This window comes from Notolepis coatsorum (genome assembly GCF_963971535.1).
Source record: "Notolepis coatsorum genome assembly, chromosome: 1".
Classification (NCBI taxonomy): Eukaryota; Metazoa; Chordata; class Actinopteri; order Aulopiformes; family Paralepididae; genus Notolepis; species Notolepis coatsorum.
Genome location: NC_140165.1, coordinates 12,967,720 through 12,987,830, shown reverse-complemented (window position 1 = coordinate 12,987,830; position 20,111 = coordinate 12,967,720). Strand labels below are relative to the sequence as shown.

The window sequence follows — 20,111 nt, the reverse complement described above, 5'->3', positions numbered from 1 at the left end:
CTATACAAATAAAGTTATTATATATGACATACATGACATACAGATAGACAGTACTGCTACATCTATACATTTATGACATACCAGATTTGCAAATACAGTACTGTTTGTGATACAAAAAGAGTCCAGAAAAGGGAGTATATACATTTGATGTGCGAGTGGTGATGCATTGTTGCCTAGGCTAGATCTAGAATATTTATGGCCTTTTATTCCACATACAAATTGGGGGTCTCTTAAGATATTGCTGTCTTACAATTACAATATCACTGCTTTTCTAATGTATCCAAATGTTATCAGCAAGTTTTTGGACATATTCTTGTATTTGTTTGATGTGATTAGTAAAATATATAAAAACAGGAAAATATTACCAGAGCTGGTAAGTGATGTGCATGGCCTTAGGAGGCACACACACACAGGGTGATGGGTTGCATCATCATGCAATCATATTTCAATCTTTCAAAAATGTACCCCAGTTGCTATTGCATGTACATATTTGTTTTATCACACGTATATGTACATACATACCAACTATTTTGCGTATTTTATTCTCCACCCATCGATCATCCATAGCATCACCGACATCCAAGAAGGGGGATCCCCCCTTGAATGGCCCTTCTAAGGTTTCTCCCCTCCACATTGCCTGTGGTGCTTTTTTCCTATTGCTAGGTTTTCCTTACCTTCGCTGGGGTATGTCTGGGAGTGTTGCATTTATTTATTTTACATTTGATTTAGGATTTCATGGTGTTTTTCTTGTTTTGTTCTTGATTTATTGTGATGTTTCTTCTTGACTTGTTTAAAGAAGATGTGTCCGGCCCATGGGGACATTAACGTGTGTTGTCAGGCTTTACAAAATAAATTGTATTTTGTCATCTAGTTTCCATCACCCAGAGGGCTTAACCTCGACCTGGAAGTGGGTCATCACTTGTTGGTCAAGATGGAAAAAGCCATAACTCGTCATAATTATTTTTTATATAAACATATCCACCTTAGCCCAAACCTTAACGTACCCGTCACAGTCACGGTCCTTAAGTTCCAGGCAATGGGATCTAGACACTATCGACCCCAATGTCACCCTGGAAGGGAAAGCTTCCACCTGGATAGGAACTAAACTCAATTATCCATTGGCTGAAGGTAGTCCCTCAGAATGCCTCTATGTGGCCCAGGACTGAACCCATAGCAGGTAGATGCTCCCAAGTCAAGTCAAGTCAAGAGTTTTAATTGTCACGGCATACAGGTATACAATGAAATGCGGGTGGTCTTGCCCGCAACGATGTGCAATACAGTGGTACATATAATAGAATCAAAAGAAGAAACAACATTGTGCAGTAACAGATAGCAGGTAACATGGAGTGACATCTCGGTATCTGTACATAGTTATTTACAGCGCATGTGTGACATGCTAGTTAGCTTTGGTAGTGCAATACACTGTTCCTGTTATTCTAATTTAAAGTGTCCTTTCCTTTGGCCATAAGTGTGCGTGTGTGCGACATGAGTGTGTGCCCGCTCATGTTAAAGTGTTAAGTGGCTGCTCGTGTGTGAGCGTGCACAGTGTGCGTGTCGTGTGTGTGTTCATGTGTGCTTGTGTGTGGACAGTTCAATGTTCTGAGCACTCAATGTACATTGTTCATGGCTCTGATGGCCTGGGGGAAGAAGCTGAGCCTAAGCCGCTCTGTCCTAGTAGCTGGGATTTGCAGGCGTCTGCCTGACCTCAGCAGCTGAAACAGGCTGTTATTGGGGTGGTGAGGGTCTTTCATTATCCTGCAGGCTCTGGATTTGCACCTCTTGTTGTATAGAACCTGCAGGGGGGGTAGTGCAATACCCGTGGTACGCTCGGCTGAGCGCACCACTTTCTGTAGGGCCTTCTTGTCCTGTGCCGTGCTGTTTCCATACCAGGCAGTGATGTTTCCGGTCAGGATGCTCTCTACAGCTCCTGAGTAGAAGGACTGGAGTATCTTCCCCGATACTCTGAACTTCCTTAACTGTCTCAGGTGGTAGAGACGCTGTTTCGCCTTCTTTACTACTGTGCCTATGTGTGTTGACCATGTCAGGTCCTCTGAGATGTGGACCCCCAGGTCCCCACTCCATCCATAGGTGTAGGTTAATGGGGGGGGGGGTTGCAGCAGACATGTCCCCCTCAATATTGAGAAGAGGTAAATTTGTCCCTCAAAAGAATATAGCTAATATGAAAGACAACCCCCTCCCCCAAAATGGTCAAATAAGGGGGTCAAAACATTTATATATCCTTACCTGTAACAAGTAGGGATGGGTACCTTTCACATTTGAACCGGTACCTGTGAATCGATACCGGTACCCAACGGTACCTCTTTTCGGTACTTTAGTCTCAATTTTTTTTATTTACCTACCTCAGTCGTGAAAAAAATAATCCAAACTTCAAATAACTACAATTTCGACAGTTTTCGGCTTGCCATTGCTCCAACTGCTTTGTTGTTGAATCAAGTCAAATCCTAGGTAAGCATATATTGTGGGTGTGAACGTTGACATGAAAAGAAAAAAGCTTCGGTTCGGTACCCATCCCTAATAACTATATTAACCGACAATGTCAGACACCCCTACAGGACCGTACCATCAGACAGACACCCCTACAGGACCATACCATCTCAACCTTGCAGACATGCCTCATGAAAGTACACCAGAATGGAGGAAATCAAGTGTTTGACACTCAAAATGTCCAGGGGTTTCAAAGTGCAGTGCAGTCCATGTCACTGAAATCTCGCTTACATGGTCAAAATAAAAAGGATCAGCATTTTTTTTGTTAAATAATTATTACACACTGGCATGTTGGCCAATGATCACAACTTGCAATATGCAACTACATGATGCAAAGATATCTGCTAAAAAATAAATATATATATCAACCCCCAAATTTATATTCCATATAGATAATTTGTTGAATAACATTGTAGGCGGGCATTGGATCTATAGCCATGCAAGGTGCAGTATGTGTACATATTGTGTAGTCAGTTAGTTAAACTCAGGGGCGACAGTGGCTCAGGAGGTAGAGCAGTTGTCTGGTAATCTGGAGGTTCCCGGTTTGATTCCCGCTCCTCCCAGGCAGCATGTCGAAGTGTCCTTAACCTCTAATTGCTCCCGATGTGCAGGTTAGCTTGCATGGTTGCCTCTGCCATCAGTGTGTGAATGTGTCAAATGTGAGGAACAAATTGTAAAGCACTTTGGATAAAAGCGCTATATAAATGCAGCCATTTACCATTTAGTTTGGTTGAAAGATGTCTACCTTATAAATAATAATAATGTTTGATTATTTGCCTAATACGTAATGGGCACACTGAAATGCGGGAACCTTGAACAACAAAGGCCATAGTTCTTCAACCCTTCATTCGATATGGCCAACAATGCTCTTGATTTAAAGCAGAGGCTGCAATTAACCTTGTAGTCCTTGCGCTATTGGAGCAAATCAGTACGGAGTAGAAATATGACGTTGTCGTTGTCCAGAAATTCTATGAAGCTGGATCAAATTTGATGGTGGTGCTAGACCGTCAACCAACGTTAACCCTTTCACAACCACACTACTAAAGGGTTAACCCTTTCACTGTGACAATACTGAAGGTTAACCCTTTCACTGCCACACGAAAAAACGTTAACCCTTTCACTACCACACTACAGACGGTAGTGAAAGGTTAACCTTCCGTGTAGTGTGGTAGTGAAAGGGTTAATAAGAACCCTTTTTTTTTTTTTTTTTTTTTTAATAAATATAAATGAAGCCTTTTGATTACAAGTGCTGAACAAAAGGACACGATTTCAGCAACCGGTACAGAATATGCACGTGGCTTTTATATACACAAATGTGAAACAGTCAACCAACACATAAATGAGTAAGCGTTTTTTCCTTTTCTTTACACAACCATGCTTGAACAAACGGGGCTTGTCGCGGGATGGATGGCAGTTGCAGGTTTGCATTTGAGTCAATTCATATTCAAGGGGAAAATATAGCACTTAGTTGGTGTCATCATGCCAACTGGAGAGACCTGCACATCCTGTTCAATCACACACACACAAAATAATCTTCAGTATCATCTGTAGAATGTGGTAAACAGGTTAAAAGTCCTTACCTGGGGATGATAAAAAATTATAATAAACTAAGCTAGACACAAACACTCCCCTTCATAGTACCGTCAAGCAAATCATTAAAGTGCATACAAGTGTCAAAAATGGAAAAGACGAGAGAGACAATAAATCGAGTAAAAAGATATTCTCCACCAGTCACTCAGCTAGAGCTAAATCACAACATTCTGTGTTCTTCTGGACTGAGGGCGGGGGGGGGGGTACACGGAGATGAAGAACAGCAGAGGAGACCTGTCATCAAGTGTCCCTGCCCCCCGGAGCGCTGCGACACCAGGGTCCCCTCCGTGGGACGTCTCTGTGTGGAAGGTTATCCATGGGTCCCGCGGGTCGGTCAGCTGTCCCTCCAGCTCTGTTCTACGACGGCCGAGACACGCTTCTCGTACTCTCGCTTGTTCTCCTGGTACAGCTGTGCCGCCTGGCTGTTGGCCGGACTGTTGGGATTGGGTTCATCTAGCAGAGACTGGAGAAAAGGAGGGTTTCACAGGGAAACGTGGGGTTTTAAAAAAACGCAAAACTACACAGTTCAGAGGGTTCATAAGGAACACAGGGTTTTGAAACAAAACAAAACGGTTCAAATGGTTCACAAGGAATGTCGGGTTTTAAAAACACAAAACTACAAAGTTCAAAGGGTTCATAACTTTAAGGAATGTGGGGTTTTAAAAACAGAAAACTAAACCTGTCAGAGGGTTCATAAGGAACAGTTTTGAAACAAAAAACTAAACAGTTCAGAGGGTTCTGTGTTTTGCATTACTTTTACAGAACCCTCCCGCTTGAAATGAGCCATTCTGAATTGCACATAGTCGCTGTAGTTAATAACATGCCTGTGAAGAGACCTGGGGAAAGGTGTACAAAATGGGGCTTGCTTGTAAATCTTCTCGTTTCTCCCTAAAGTTGAACCTAAAATGGGTTTCTGACAACATTTGTAATGGTAAGTTTATGATATGCTATTTCTGGATCATATTTGGTCTGCAACGTCTAGTTTTGACAATTTTATCTGAATTTCGTTTGACGGTACAGGCTTGTGCACCACTGCTAGAAGTACGATAATTATAATATATATAAATAATAAAAGCATCTCGCTCGTTACAGGCACAGAAACAGCCTGTTGAAAACAGGACTGAAACAGAGAGGTATAGAGGCTGCTAGATGAGAACAGGCCTGAAACAGAGGGGTATAGAGGCTGCTAGAATGAGAACAGGGCTGAAACAGAGGGGTATAGAGGCTGCTAGAATGAGAACAGGCCTGAAACAGAGGGGTATAGAGGCTGCTAGAATGAGAACAGGACTGAAACAGAAGTATAGAGGCTGCTAGAATGAGAACAGGACTGAAACAGAGGGGTATAGAAACACGTTTTCGGCACTTAAAGTGTTAAGGGGGGTTGGAAAATTTTAACCCTCCAATTTTCAGTTTTGCCGTCTATACCCCTCTGTTTCAGTCCTGTTCTCATTCTATCAGCCTCTACACCCCTCTGTTTCAGGCCTGTTCTCATTCTAGCAGCCTCTACACCCCTCTGTTTCAGTCCTGTTCTCATTCTAGCAGCCTCTACACCCCTCTGTTTCAGGCCTGTTCTCATTCTAGCAGTCTACACCCCTCTGTTTCAGGCCTGTTCTCATTCTAGCAGCCTCTATACCTCTCTGTTTCAGGCCTGTTCTCATTCTAGCAGCCTCTACACCCCTCTGTTTCAGGCCTGTTCTCATTCTAGCAGTCTACACCCCTCTGTTTCAGGCCTGTTCTCATTCTAGCAGCCTCTATACCTCTCTGTTTCAGGCCTGTTCTCATTCTAGCAGACTCTATAGAGGCTGCTAGAATGAGAACAGGCCCGAAACAGAGGGGTATAGAGGCTGCTAGAATGAGAACAGGCCCGAAACAGAGGGGTATAGAGGCTGATAGAATGAGAACAGGACTGAAACAGAGGGGTGTAGAGGCTGCTAGAATGAGAACAGGACTGAAACAGAGGGGTGTAGGAGGCTGCTAGAATGAGAACAGGACTGAAACAAAGTGGTATAGAGTAGGGGTGGACGGTATGGTCTAAAATGTATATCACGGTATAATTTGAAGCATAGACGGTAACGGTATATATCACGGTATCAGTGTTTCTGTTAGAATAATTTGTTTTGCCTGATAGGCAGGCTATATAAAGAATGACATCCTCAAGGCATGTAGATTTATAATATTTTAACTTAAAACTAGGCTACTTTTGCGTATAAAGTCATTATATTCCAAATAAAATAAGTCCCGAGTCGAGACTCCTGCTCCCATTGCAAACAGCGGGGCTGGATTTTGCTAGAAGCATATGTAGCTGCAGAGCCGCAGAGCGAATTGAATTGAATAAGAATTGAGACAAAGGTGCCACTCATCCTCAGCTTTAAGAATTGACAATTGTGTCAACAAATTGACACATGTGTCAACAAATTGACACGCGTCAACAAATTGACACACAAAATGCTTAGAGACGATGGGGGTCAGAACGGCGCAAGGGTGGGGGGGCGCTGTTTGACGGGCCTGTGACCAGACCTGAAAGAGCCACTGGCTCTGCGGCTCTGCAGCTGCATGCTATTCGCAAATCCACTGCTGCACGCCTTCCTCCCGGCTCCCGCTGCTGCCGTCGTTATCATAACACTACACACATATCGTAATGTTTACAGCAAACTGTAGTTGATCACCAGGTATGTTTTATTAAAGTAGAATAATTCATATAAGAAAAACGATAGGGAAATATCTTACCTTTCTCCACTGGTTAAAAATGCCAGGAACTGAAATTGACATGGACGGTCGCATTTTACGTAGCTCCCGTAACCAACGCAACAGAGCAACGACAAAAAAGTACTTTGCGCATTTTCTACTTTCCCTCCTGTGGATTATGGATTTGTACCTGAATTCACAACTCAAGCAGCAACTCCAGACAGAAGTGGAGGGTAGCGAAAACGTAAAACAGCAGTCCCATTGCGACTTCTATTTGTTAACGGGCTCGGAGAGGAAACATCCAGCCTTCGGAGCCACGACCATCCACACAGTACTTACTGCAAATCCGGAACGAAAGAAATTACCCCCGGCAGGCAAGTGTAATAAGAGATCAATGTTTTTATTATATCTGCTCATGTCGGGTGACATTCATCAGAACCCTGGTCCCGTAATGACACGGAACCAGAGACTACAGTCAAATCTGCTGACCCAAGAAGCAGCAGCCAGCACAACAGATCAACGGCTACCCACACATACTGCGGCTAACGACATGATCAACGGCAACATTCCTCCTCTGCCACCTCTGCAAAAGAACCCACGAGAGGCCACAGCGAGAGGGAAGGACCCGGGGTTCACAACCGAGGCGCCCAGCACGTCGCGGGGACAAAACAGCGAGGCATCGCTCCTCACACCGGCGCCGGAGATCAACAGCATCCACGCAATTGACGCTTCAGCCAGCAGTTGCACCAGCCGACCAGCAAGCGGCGACATACCCTCACAGAAGCCCCAGCGGACTCGGCGAGTGGCTAAAGGGAGAGCGGCGCGGAACATCAAGGTCACCAAGGACCCGACGGTTAGCTTGGCTGGCCCCGCCAAGGCCGCCATGCCAGCTAGTCTACCCGGGCCGAGGCCAGGACAAAAGGCACCCCCCCCCCTCCCCCACAATGGAGTACAATCAGACATATCTGTAATCAACCAGCCCCCCCCCCCCACATCGCGGGCTTTCACACAAAGGAATACAGACTCCAGCAAAGGACAAAGCATCACCCCCTCCCCCCCTCCCCACCCACGGCACAAACAGCAACAACGCCCCCCCTCATCCCACAACACGACAGGACACAATTGAACAGAGTTACCTCAACTGTGACGACGTCAATCTTATTACAAGCAAAAATGGACTTCACATATTTCATCTAAATACAAATAGCCTGAGACCGAAACTGGCTGAAATCAAACAGTTGTTTTTAAACGGTAAGGCTAACATATTGTGTTTCACAGAAACAAAATTAGACTCATCTGTACAGGATCCAGAGATTGAAATCGAAAACTACTCAATAGTCAGGAGGGATAGGAACCAGTATGGAGGTGGCGTCTGTGTGTATATACACAAGGATACCAAATACATCAACCGTACTGACCTTAACCATGATGAAATTGAAACTGTTTGGATTGAAATCTTATTAGACAGGGCGAAACCAGTACTAGTAGGCACAATCTATAGACCACCAGAACAGAGTGGCTTTTATGACACACTCGATGGGTGTTTAGCTGGGGTGGAGGGGGTAGAAAAAATTCTTATTGGGGACTGGAACACGGATATGCTGCGTAAATCAGCACCCGTCTTCAAGGCCTTCAGTAGATTTTCTGACCTGCACGGTTTCAGCCAGCTAATCACACAACCCACAAGGGTATGCGATTCGACACAAACCACCATTGACCTCATTTTGACCTCTGACAAGTCCATGATCTCCAGTAAAGGGGTGATAGCATGCGGGTTAAGTGATCATTATATGATTTTCTGTACCCGCAAAAAGCTAAAACAGAAGGCCGGCTGTCACAAAACAGTCACATCTAGAGACCTCAAAACTTACTCTAGAGAGGCCTTTAACCTAGAACTGGGGAGCTTGGACTGGTCAGATGAGCTCAGTGGTACACAGGTTGAAGAAGCATGGCTTGGATTCAAAACCAAATTCACAGCAATACTCAACAACATGGCACCGATAAGAACCACCAGGGTTAAAAATCGCGCTGAGGCATGGATGCACACTGAAATACTGGCCGCTATGAAAACCAGAGACAAAAAATGCTCTGAACTTCATAAAAGTCAGACAAAGCTTTCCAAAAGCTCAAACAGTGAACTCCAAGCCCACGTGGTTGAACTAAAAATCCAAAGAAACAGACTAAGAAATGACGTAAACACCATGATCAGAACCGCAAAAAAAAATTTCATCAACGACAAAACTGAGGAAAACAAAAACAAACCCCGCGAACTTTGGAAATTACTCAATAATCAACTAGGCTGCAGTAAAAAACTTAAAACCAGATTCTCAAACATAAACATAAAGACGGACAACACGCTCATCACAGACAAGCTGGATGTAGCCAATTACTTAAACATCTTCTTCACAAACATAGCCACAACACTGGTAAACAAACTACCCTCCCACTCAGGGCATTATGGGGTAGAACACATAGTAGCATACTACAAAAACCTAGGGGTCCACAAAGACGACTTCAAACTTGAAATGGTAACAACCGATGAGGTACTCAAAAAATTGAGCGCCCTCCAACCTAACAAGGCCACTGGCCATGACAACATCCCCTCCAAATTCCTCAGAGACGCAGCAGCCGCCATCACCCCAGTCATCACACACATAATAAACCCCTCTATAAGACAGGGGCACGTCCCCAAGGACTTCAAAATTGCGAGAGTGACCCCTCTACACAAAAAGGGCAGCAAATTAGACCCAGGCAACTACCGCCCTGTTTCTATTCTTACCTCCATCTCGAAAGTCATGGAGAAAATAGTCTACGAACAGGTCGAAAAGTACCTGGCGGAAAAAAACCTAATCTACGAATTCCAATCTGGCTTCAGAACGTCCCACTCCACTGACACATGCCTCCTCTATTTGAACGACCACATCAAACAAGAGGTGGACGCTGGCAAATACTGCGGCATGGTCATGCTGGACCTACAAAAGGCCTTCGACACTGTCAATCACTCCATTCTAATGGACAAGCTAAAAGCAATTGGTTTTGATAGCCTATCAGTGAGCTGGATGCAATCCTACCTGGAGGGGAGAGAACAGATGGTAGAGGTAAACGGTACTCTATCCCCCCCCCTCACAGTGAGCTGTGGTGTTCCACAAGGAAGCATACTAGGACCGCTACTCTTCCTAATTTATGCAAATGACATGTCGTCAGCCTGTGACTGCAACTTGTTCCTGTTTGCGGACGACTCAGCCCTGCTGGTCTCTGACAAGAACAAATTGCAGGTTGAAAAAACCCTCAGCACGGAACTAGGCAAAATCTGCATATGGCTCGCTGATAACAAACTATCATTACACATGGGCAAAACAGAGTCCATTCTCTTCGGTTCAAATAACAAACTCAGCAAGACCGACGGATTCTCAGTTACAGTGGGTGACAATATTGTCACAAGGAAAGACGAAATTACCTACCTGGGTTCCATCCTAGAGGCAAATCTTTCCTGTGACAAAATGGCATCCAATGTAATAAAAAAAGTCAACCAACGAACTAGATTCTTGTACCGGATCTCCTCTCTGGTAAACAAGAATACCCTGAAGACTCTGGCAGGAGCACTCATTCAAGGGTACTATGACTATGCGTGCACCTCATGGTACCAAAGCACCTCAAAGGCGCTTAAAACAAAATTACAAACATCACAAAACAAACTGGTCAGACTACTACTTGACCTGAACCCCAGAACCCACCTCACCCCTGCCCACTTTGCCAACCTAGGATGGCTTAGAGTAGACGACAGAGTACAGCAACTTGCAATGGGCCTGGTCTACAAGATACACTATACGACCGGGGTGCCCATGTACATGTCAAAATACTTCCCAAAGGTCAGTGAATACCACAACCACTACACCAGAGGAAGCTCAACAAATCATGTTAAACCCAGATTCGGCTCAAACAAGGGACTAAACACGTTTCGCAATTATGCCACAACAATGTGGAACGCCCTACCCAAAGCTGTAAAGGAATGTGAATCCCTGCCCACATTCAAAACCGCCCTTAAAGAGCACCTACGGGAGGCTGCAATTCGAAACTGGCCACCGTAAATGCCCAAAACCCCCACCACCTCCTAATAGACAGTCTCCTCCCCACCGCATGTATATATTCCCTCCCCGCCGTATGTATATTTCCCTCCCACCCACCCACCCCCTCCTAATGTACAGTCCCCTCCCCATCATATGTATATACTCTGTCAGGATCTAGGGGTAACAGTACTGTATATTTGAATACCGCCTATGTCACAAATGTATCAGTACTAAATACCTATATGTCCCTATGCCATAAATGTCATGTATGTTGTGTATGTCATAAATGTCTATATGAATTGAAAATGGGGGACCCTGATGGAAACAAGACAAACGTCTTTCTCAGGTCTGCATCCCCTTAACAATTGTATGTATTGAGCCGTACTGTATTGTACCCATTCTGCAATCTGTTAAATAAAGTTTTCATTCATTCATTCATTCAAACTTGCTGTGCGCCGCGGTGATATGTGTTTATTATGAAATGACAATTGCGTGTCGACACGCCCACTGCGCGAAGCCTCCTAAATAACTTTTTCCAGTTTGCACATATCTATTATCTATGACTAATTCTATCTATTTTTAGGGGCAAATGCGATTGAAATAGTCGCGCTGTGGTTACATGACGTCATTGCTATTTTAGTGCTGCTCTACCGGTTAAACGGTATAGTTAAAATCCATACCGTAGAGCAAATTAATACCGTTTATACCGTATACCGTTTATACCGTCCACCCCTAGTATAGAGGCTGCTAGAATGAGAACAGGACTGAAACAGAGGGGTATAGAGGCTGCTAGAATGAGAACAGGACTGAAACAGAGGGGTATAGAGTCTGCTAGAATGAGAACAGGCCTGAAACAGAGAGGTATAGAGGCTGCTAGAATGAGAACAGGCCTGAAACAGAGGGGTGTAGACTGCTAGAATGAGAACAGGCCTGAAACAGAGGGGTGTAGAGGCTGCTAGAATGAGAACAGGACTGAAACAGAGGGGTGTAGAGGCTGCTAGAATGAGAACAGGCCTGAAACAGAGGGGTGTAGAGGCTGATAGAATGAGAACAGGACTGAAACAGAGGGGTATAGACGGCAAAACTGAAAATTGGAGGGTTAAAATTTTCCAACCCCCCTTAACACTTTAAGTGCCGAAAACGTGTTTAGGCGTCTTTCCTAGCCATGCTAAAGTTGCCGCGGACGCCCTAACTAGTCTTTAATATCAATATTTCAAAAATCTGTGATCGAAATCATATTTTTCCTCCGCAGCCCTGAGACACAGTGCTGGCCTCCTCTCAACCCTCTAGCGGTTCAAGAGTGCCATCTGGTGGCCGATCGGCAGAAGCGCCAAACAGGAAGTCATGTGGATGAAGTGGTGATCGTCCATATTACTTCCGGGCACTCTCTATAGGTCCCGGGACTCGATCTCGACACAATACATAACGATCCGTTGCCAATAACTCGATAAACAACATGATTTGGACGTATATACTATTATACAACCTGGAAATAAATCGCGTATTTCTACATCCCATAATAGGAATATTTCAGTTCCACGCTCATCGTCCAACGGCGCGAGGAAGATACGGTAAGATTCAGCGTTATTTTTGAACGTGTTCGATATAAACTGCTCTGATGATCATATCACCCACACTAGATGAATGATATAACGCTGCCCACGGAATTATAAACGATCCCCCGCCCATCCGGTCATCATCAGATGATACGTAGAAACTTCTAGAAGTACGTCCAATTGAAATTTTTTATCTCTCACAGATTCCTACCAAACTGTATTTCATCATCAATATAATGCATTTGGGGCTATAAATCACGTTCTGGAGAAAGCTGCAGAAAGAGATGAAAACATACTTATACTTTAGACCATATTTTACTATGAATATGTGAATGAAAAAGTTTAACGTTGCTACACAATGAACAATACATATAGGACCTTGAATGGGCCCTAATAATGGCAATGTAGCAATAGAATTTAAAAAGTTATAGCCCTGCAAAGAAGGGGAACTTCTCCATGTTAAATAGAGCTGGCAACGGATGGTATATCATGAATTTAGCCTTAGGCAATCAAAGTGTTAAGATGGTTGCAGTGGCAGCATTATGTTTTGGATTTGAGGTTATGCTTGTGTGTGATAAAATATTTTATAGGTGCTGCTGTATTTACTGAGATCATTCCGAAAATGTCCCTTGCTCCCCTGTCGTTTCTGTTTCATGTGTGGTATTGTTATCAAGACAAACTAACTTGACAAAACACCAGTGAAGGGAGGTGCCCACTTGATAACCCTGGTGCTATGCTGCTCTCACTGCCTATCTATCTACACTTGATAACCCTGGTGATATGCTGCTCTCACTGCCTATCTATCTACACTTGATAACCCTGGTGATGTGCTGCTCTCACTGCCTATCTATCTACACTTGATAACCCTGGTGATGTGCTGCTCTCACTGCCTATGTATCTCTACACTTGATAACCCTGGTGATGTGCTGCTCTCACTGCCTATCTATCTACACTTGATAACCCTGGTGATGTGCTGCTCTCACTGCCTATCTATCTCTACACTTGATAACCCTGGTGATATGCTGCTCTCACTGCCCATCTCTACACTTGATAACCCTGGTGATATGCTGCTCTCACTGCCTATCTATCTCTACACTTGATAACCCTGGTGATATGCTGCTCTCACTGCCCATCTATCTACACTTGATAACCCTGGTGATGTGCTGCTCTCACTGCCTATCTATCTACACTTGATAACCCTGGTGATATGCTGCTCTCACTGCCTATCTATCTACACTTGATAACCCTGGTGATGTGCTGCTCTCACTGCCTATCTATCTACACTTGATAATCCTGGTGATATGCTGCTCTCACTGCCTATCTATCTCTACACTTGATAACCCTGGTGATATGCTGCTCTCACTGCCTATCTATCTCTACACTTGATAACCCTGGTGATATGCTGCTCTCACTGCCCATCTATCTCTACACTTGATAACCCTGGTGATATGCTGCTCTCACTGCCTATCTATCTACACTTGATAACCCTGGTGATATGCTGCTCTCACTGCCTATCTATCTACACTACTTGGGTGGTTGTGGCCATTAGGGCCGGGGCCATGTGGGTGGGGTATGTAGCATCACATTGTCAATACCTGGAACTGACATCAAAGGGGCCTGGGTCTGTTGAAACGATGCCGTTTGGTGGCCGTTATGGGCCACGTAATACATTCATGGTGTGTAGTATAATTATCTATAGACGTGTCAGACTTTGTTTTGGCAACGGGATTGGGTTTCTTAATTGAACACTTATCCATATCATTACAGCACACGTATCTCGTGTTTAATCATCTCTACAGGCGCAAATGCGCCAGGGAGATTATGTTTTTGGTTGCGTGTGTGTCTGTTCCGTGTATCCACAGCTAATCTTGCACACTACTGGGCCGATATCGTTCACCGCTATATACAGATTCTATCCTAAGTACAACAATATATATAGCCAACCTAAATCTACTCTGTATAACTGGGTCAGATAAAACGTGTGTAGTATGGAGTATTGCACTTTGTACAGATGAAGACAGATGGAGTGTGTGTGTGTGAGCACACTTTCAAGTTATAAATAGCATGAGATCAGTAAATGCTTTATGCAGATAGGCAGACATGGTCGCCAGCAGCACGAGTAGGTTGATGTTTGCTCATGTACATACAGCATTTCCCGACGTCAGTAAATATACCACACATACGTTATATAAACACAAAATAGCTGCGCTGGGTCACAAAGATGTTATAAAGCAGATGTATCAATGCCAAGAAACGTTTCAATCTGACCCACTGTTTTACATGGCAAAATATCATATAGTCTCCATAGTAAAGATTAGGAGCTTTTGAACTAGTGGGCGGGGCGAAATGTAATGTCGCTGCTAGCGTTTATTCCACACAGTTGAGTCTACGTGGTCCTCATTCCAGATGATTGAAAATATAAAGGCGGTCAGGTGGTGAGATTGCGTTCGTCACCAACGCCGGAGACGCTGGATTCGCCTGTTCGAATCCAGCTCCCGGCGTTGTCACCAGCTTGGCTGGCCGTTCACACTAATACAATTGGCAGTATTAGAGGGTGGGAAAGCTGGAGGGGTGGGTCCGGGTCGTTGTAAAGAGCGACTCCTACAGTTCGGTCGGGGCGCCTGCTCAGCGCGGATAGGATCTAAGGGGGGTAGTGTGATCCTTCCACACGCTACGCCCTCTCAGTGAGAATCCGCGCTGCCAGGTGAAAAGAAGCGGTCGATTGGCTAGACGTGTGTCGGAGGAAGCACGTGATAGCCTCCACTCTCCCAGAACGACTGTGGGGGGTAAGTGCGCAGCGACCAGGAAGGGGATTGGGAATTGGCATAACGACTAACATTGGGATGGGAGAAAATCGGAGGAAAAAGGAGAAGATTTATTAGAAGATTAGAAGATTTATTAAAAAAATAAAAATAAAAAAAATGAAAATATAATCTTCAAATTAAATTAGTTTGGGCATATTATTTCAGCGTATTACTGCAGCCAAATAAAAGAAAACCAACCAACCATAATATGTTGTAGAATTGTACCCGTTAAGCTGTGCTGTCAGTCACTCATCATAAATAGATCAATACTGTTCATATTAATTAATGTTGTGTTTTCTTTTCAAATGTAGCCAAGAGTAAAGACCCTAACCCTATCCAAACAGCAGTGTATATTTTCGGCACTACGTTTGTTTACCAATGATTAAGTGTTTTAAGTTAAATGAGTTTAAAGAATTCTCTGTGCACTCCATCGGAAAAAGGCGGATATTTTGACGCAGGAAGTGGTGCCGCCATTTTGTTTGTAGTCCTAAGAGAGGAGACAAATTTCATAAAACTACACTTCCCAGCTCACGCCAGACGCTGTCAAACTTATGACTTCTAACGTGAACATTTATGAAAACATGATATCTCACGGGTAGAACAAGAAGTTTGTCTTCGAGAACAAATGGTTCTCGAGCCGTAACGGCACATGGGGCAGGAGCCTATCTCCTATCTCCATGCCGGATTAATGTTAGCATGGTTTCATTCTCCTTTGGTTCATTACAATTTACTCAAGCATAGTAACAGTCGGACACAATATTTGTGACAATGGGAATACATTCCCTGAGGTCCATAGATACCAGGAACATGCAAATGGACCGGTATGTACTTTTAGGCGGATTTTCTGAAAATATGGCTTACAGCTTAACAGGTTAATTGCACCAACCTAAGAAAAAAACTGAAAATGAATAATCTCAATATTATTATATTGTGGTTGAAATATTGTGGAAATATTGTGATAATATCAAATTGAGACAGGAAATACACTTGGGTCCAAACTGTTCCCCAGCAACAGAATATCCAGTGAAACAGTCTCTGGTGCAGCAGCCAAGGAGTCGAGTTTAAAAACAACATTCAATACATCTTACAGTCATACTGTAAATCAGAGCATGGATAAGTGACGAGTAAATTTAGATGCGTGTGTCCACAAATAGGTTTTACCCTTGTGCCATTTACGACAGAGCATTTTGACACCCATGACCTATAGACAGGTTTGTTGTTTGTAAACATGCTGTGTTCGAGCCCATCTGCACTACCAGCTGAACCAGGGCACCCAGGTGCCCCCTACCTGCACAGGGCTCTCTGGAGAAACCATGGTACTCCCCTGAATAAAAGTATAATGGAGGTCTATGAAGTAACCATGGCACTCTCCTGAATAAAAGTATAATGGAGGTCTATGAAGTAACCATGGCACTCCCCTGAATAAAAGTATAATGGAGGTCTATGAAGTAACCATGGCACTCCCCTGAATAAAAGTATAATGGAGGTCTATGAAGTAACCATGGCACTACCCTGAATAAAAGTATAATGGAGGTCTATGAAGTAACCATGGCACTACCCTGAATAAAAGTATAATGGAGCTCTATGAAGTAACCATGGCACTACCCTGAATAAAAGTATAATGGAGGTCTATGAAGTAACCATGGCACTCCCCTGACTAAAAGTATAATGGAGCTCTATGGAGAAACCATGGCACTCGCCCGACTAAAAGTATAATGGAGCTCTTGGAGAAACCATGGCACTTGCCTGACTAAAAGTATAATGGAGCTCTTGGAGAAACCACGACACTCGCCCGACTAAAAGTATAATGGAGCTCTTGGAGAAACCATGGCACTTGCCTGACTAAAAGTATAATGGAGCTCTTGGAGAAACCATGGCACTCGCCTGACTAAAAGTATAATGGAGCTCTAGCCTCTATGGACAAACCATGGCACTTGCCTGACTAAAAGTATAATGGAGCTCTATGGACAAACCATGACACTCGCAAAGTATAATGGAGCTCTTGGAGAAACCATGGCACTCGCCTGACTAAAAGTATAATGGAGCTCTATGGACAAACCATGACACTCCCCTGACTAAAAGTTTGTTTTAAACGAAAACGGCTGGACATCATTTAGCCAAATCAGCACGGCTGTGGGTGCGAGTCTTTCACCTTTTACATAGCTAGCATTAGCATGGATTGATTGTTTCGATCATGGCTGGCATGGCTAACAAATGCAAATATATTGTAGTCTGCAGAGTTGTTCTGACCAGGAACATATCCTTTTAGCCTCCTTGATGTGCGTGCAGAGTCTGACGTGGTCGAGAAACCCGTCTGTATGACACCTACATGATGTAGATATAAGACTTAAGATAAACATTCACTATGGATCATAAAAAGTGTGAGCAAATAAGAGGCCTTGCACGGAATGTTTGAGTAGTTCTTCCAGTATGGCTGCTTGTAACTGTTGGTAACTACTTTCAAAAGAACACGCCTAGTTTCCATGCAGTGGTAGAGAAGGTTAATTATGCAAATAAATGAGTTCAACACAGGTAACCACTTTTGCTTCATTTCTTTGATGGCTCAAATGTATGCTCTAGTCCAGTGGTTCCCAAACCTCTCCTCGAGACACCCCAGCCGTTCCATGTATTTGTTAAATTCCACCACCAGCACACCTTGATTCAACTAATAAAGGGCTAGTTAAGTTGAATCAGGTGTGCTGGTGGTGGAATTTAACAAATACATTGAACGGCTGGGGTGCTTCGAGGAGAGGATTGGGAAGCACTAGTCTAGTCGATTTTGTGTTTTGAGCACAAAGTTCATCATAGATCTAGCCTCTTTATTTTGCTCTCAAAGTGCACCAGATTGATGCATTTAACTTTAAAATGTACAACAGCAAAAAAAGTCCCAAAAAGGGCCAAGGTTCACCCACCACAGTCTCACAAAATCCTGTGGGAAACACTGCATTGCCATGTACAAAACAATGGTTCTTAATGTTACAGGCAGCCATGCTGGAAGAACTACAGACGATACGCTACAGAACTACAAACATTATGTGCAAGGCCTCTATTGGTCCTAAGGATGAAATAAAAGACGTACCTGGATCGAGGTAAGAATAGACGATACGTCATAGGTGGGACTCCAGCGATTCTGCAGAATATCTAGACATATGCTTCCATCTGCGTATACTGGGGACAAATTCAAACTGTAAGTAAGGAGATAAGGAGTCTGGGAGAGATGGTGAAAGCAAAAGCCATGGTAAAACCGTGGGTGAACACAGGGAAGTGGAGGAGGGCATACCATTCGGATGAAACATCTTAGAGACAAAGCGCACGGTAGGAGGCTTATTTGGATACTCTTCTGTGAATTCCACCGTCAGCTTGAATGTACCTGATGGACATCAAAGAAAGAAAAACAGATGGTACACTACACTTGTGCCAAGTCAGCATATAATGATGTGTCAACGTACATGAGGCCAACAACAACCACCCTCCCCCAATCTCTCTCTGACGCTATATTAGTGAAGAGACATTGCATTCAGTCGTGCTCTCTCACCCTAACCTACAAATACAATTCTAACTTTAAACTTAAAACTCTGTACAGCCCTAAAGATGTATGCATACAGACAGGCGTACATACACGTGCACCTCGGATTTGAGTAAAAAAATAAAAAAGGTATGGCCAACTCACCATCTTCAAATGGTGTTCCCTCTGGCCTGCAATGTAAATAAGTGTTGATCAGCCAACAGGTACATTACAGTAGGCCTACAGTCGTAGGTTATATAGTAGTTGATTGATTGAAAACTTTATTAACAGATTGCAGAATGGGTACAGTACAGTACGGCTCAATACACACAATTGTGGGGATGAAGACCAGAGAAAGACTTTCGTCTTGTTTACATCAGGGTCCCCCATTGTTACGAGTTTGTGATTGTGTATTGGTTTTACATTTCAGCTGATCAGAGTTTTGTGCTCCCGACAAATAAGCCGTTTCAGTGGCAGAGGGGTGTGTGTGTTCTTGTCGAATTATTATTTCTGCCTTCCTTCCTTACCCAAATATGACAGCGTTCCAAACCATGATGTTGTTCTCGGACGGCGCGCCGCTGACGCCTGCTGGGGGGTCCTCCTGCAACCTGCACACAGCAGCCGGTGAGCAACACAACACTCAGTACCACAGGCAGGCGAGTAAACACCTTATAGTCTGTTGAAATGTACACCACGTTTACCTTTTAAAATCCCTCATGAGTCGTCTTCTCGCCGGGGTAGACATTGTTGTAGTTAGTAGTATATATAAATTAGTGTATATATATAAACCAAATGACCACGACGAGCACAGTAATCGTCGTGGTACTCCACTAATCGAGTAAAAATAATAACACAAAATATGTTACCCCTAACACAATTCTCTTCCTCTCTGACCCGACTGGAATGAACGGCGATACCATTTTATCAAAAACGGGGATCATACATGAATAAATCCCTCATACTTGATATGTTAATATCCTTACGAAATATGTGGTAGGTTTTTACTTCCAGATAAATTAAATCATGACAATATTCCATATGTCCTCTATAAAGTAAAGGTATACACACATGGTTTTCCTTAATAGGTTTCAATCCAAGTCCCCCGGTTTTGAAGAATGGAACAGTCCAAGGCGGAGCTTTTGGTAACGTGAGCAGGTGACGCACAAGCGTGTGAACACGTGATGTGCGAACACGTGAGGCCGAGAGAGGGCGGATGGAAGTCACTCTCGAGGGACGCAGTGTCTCCTCTGCTGCCATGTAAATTAGTAGGGTATATCTGCAGAGCCGCAAACCCAACGTCTGGGTGGGGCTTCGGGGCTTGTACTCCGTTTGAGGCGGGATTTAGCCCCGCCCAGACGTTGGGCTTGCGGCTCTGCAGATATCCCCTATTGATGTAAAT

General features: G+C 43.9%; 1 protein-coding gene across 1 annotated transcript; it reads right to left on the bottom strand.

The window, feature by feature from the left end:
- Positions 1-3,785: 3,785 nt before the first annotated feature.
- On the bottom strand, positions 3,786-19,598 carry LOC311236198 (ubiquitin-conjugating enzyme E2 A-like). The gene is made up of 6 exons (XM_084323839.1): positions 19,414-19,598; positions 19,240-19,320; positions 18,878-18,903; positions 18,488-18,577; positions 18,287-18,375; positions 3,786-4,558 (listed from the first exon to the last, which is right to left on the bottom strand). Exons 1-6 carry the CDS (start codon positions 19,455-19,457, stop codon positions 4,430-4,432), a joined length of 459 nt encoding a protein of 152 aa, XP_084179965.1. The 5' UTR covers positions 19,458-19,598; the 3' UTR covers positions 3,786-4,429.
- Between the last annotated feature and the right edge of the window lie 513 nt (positions 19,599-20,111).

What these genes read in the sequence shown, in the direction of transcription:
- LOC311236198 (XM_084323839.1), bottom strand. Translation starts at nt 19,457, where the DNA reads ATGTCTACCCCGGCGAGAAGACGACTCATGAGGGATTTTAAAAG. An exon ending in GGGAACACCATTTGAAGATG is followed by an intron (nt 18,578 to 18,877) that starts GTGAGTTGGCCA and finishes GATGTCCATCAG; the next exon opens with GTACATTCAAGCTGACGGTG. An exon ending in TAAGATGTTTCATCCGAATG is followed by an intron (nt 18,376 to 18,487) that starts GTATGCCCTCCT and finishes ATTTGTCCCCAG; the next exon opens with TATACGCAGATGGAAGCATA.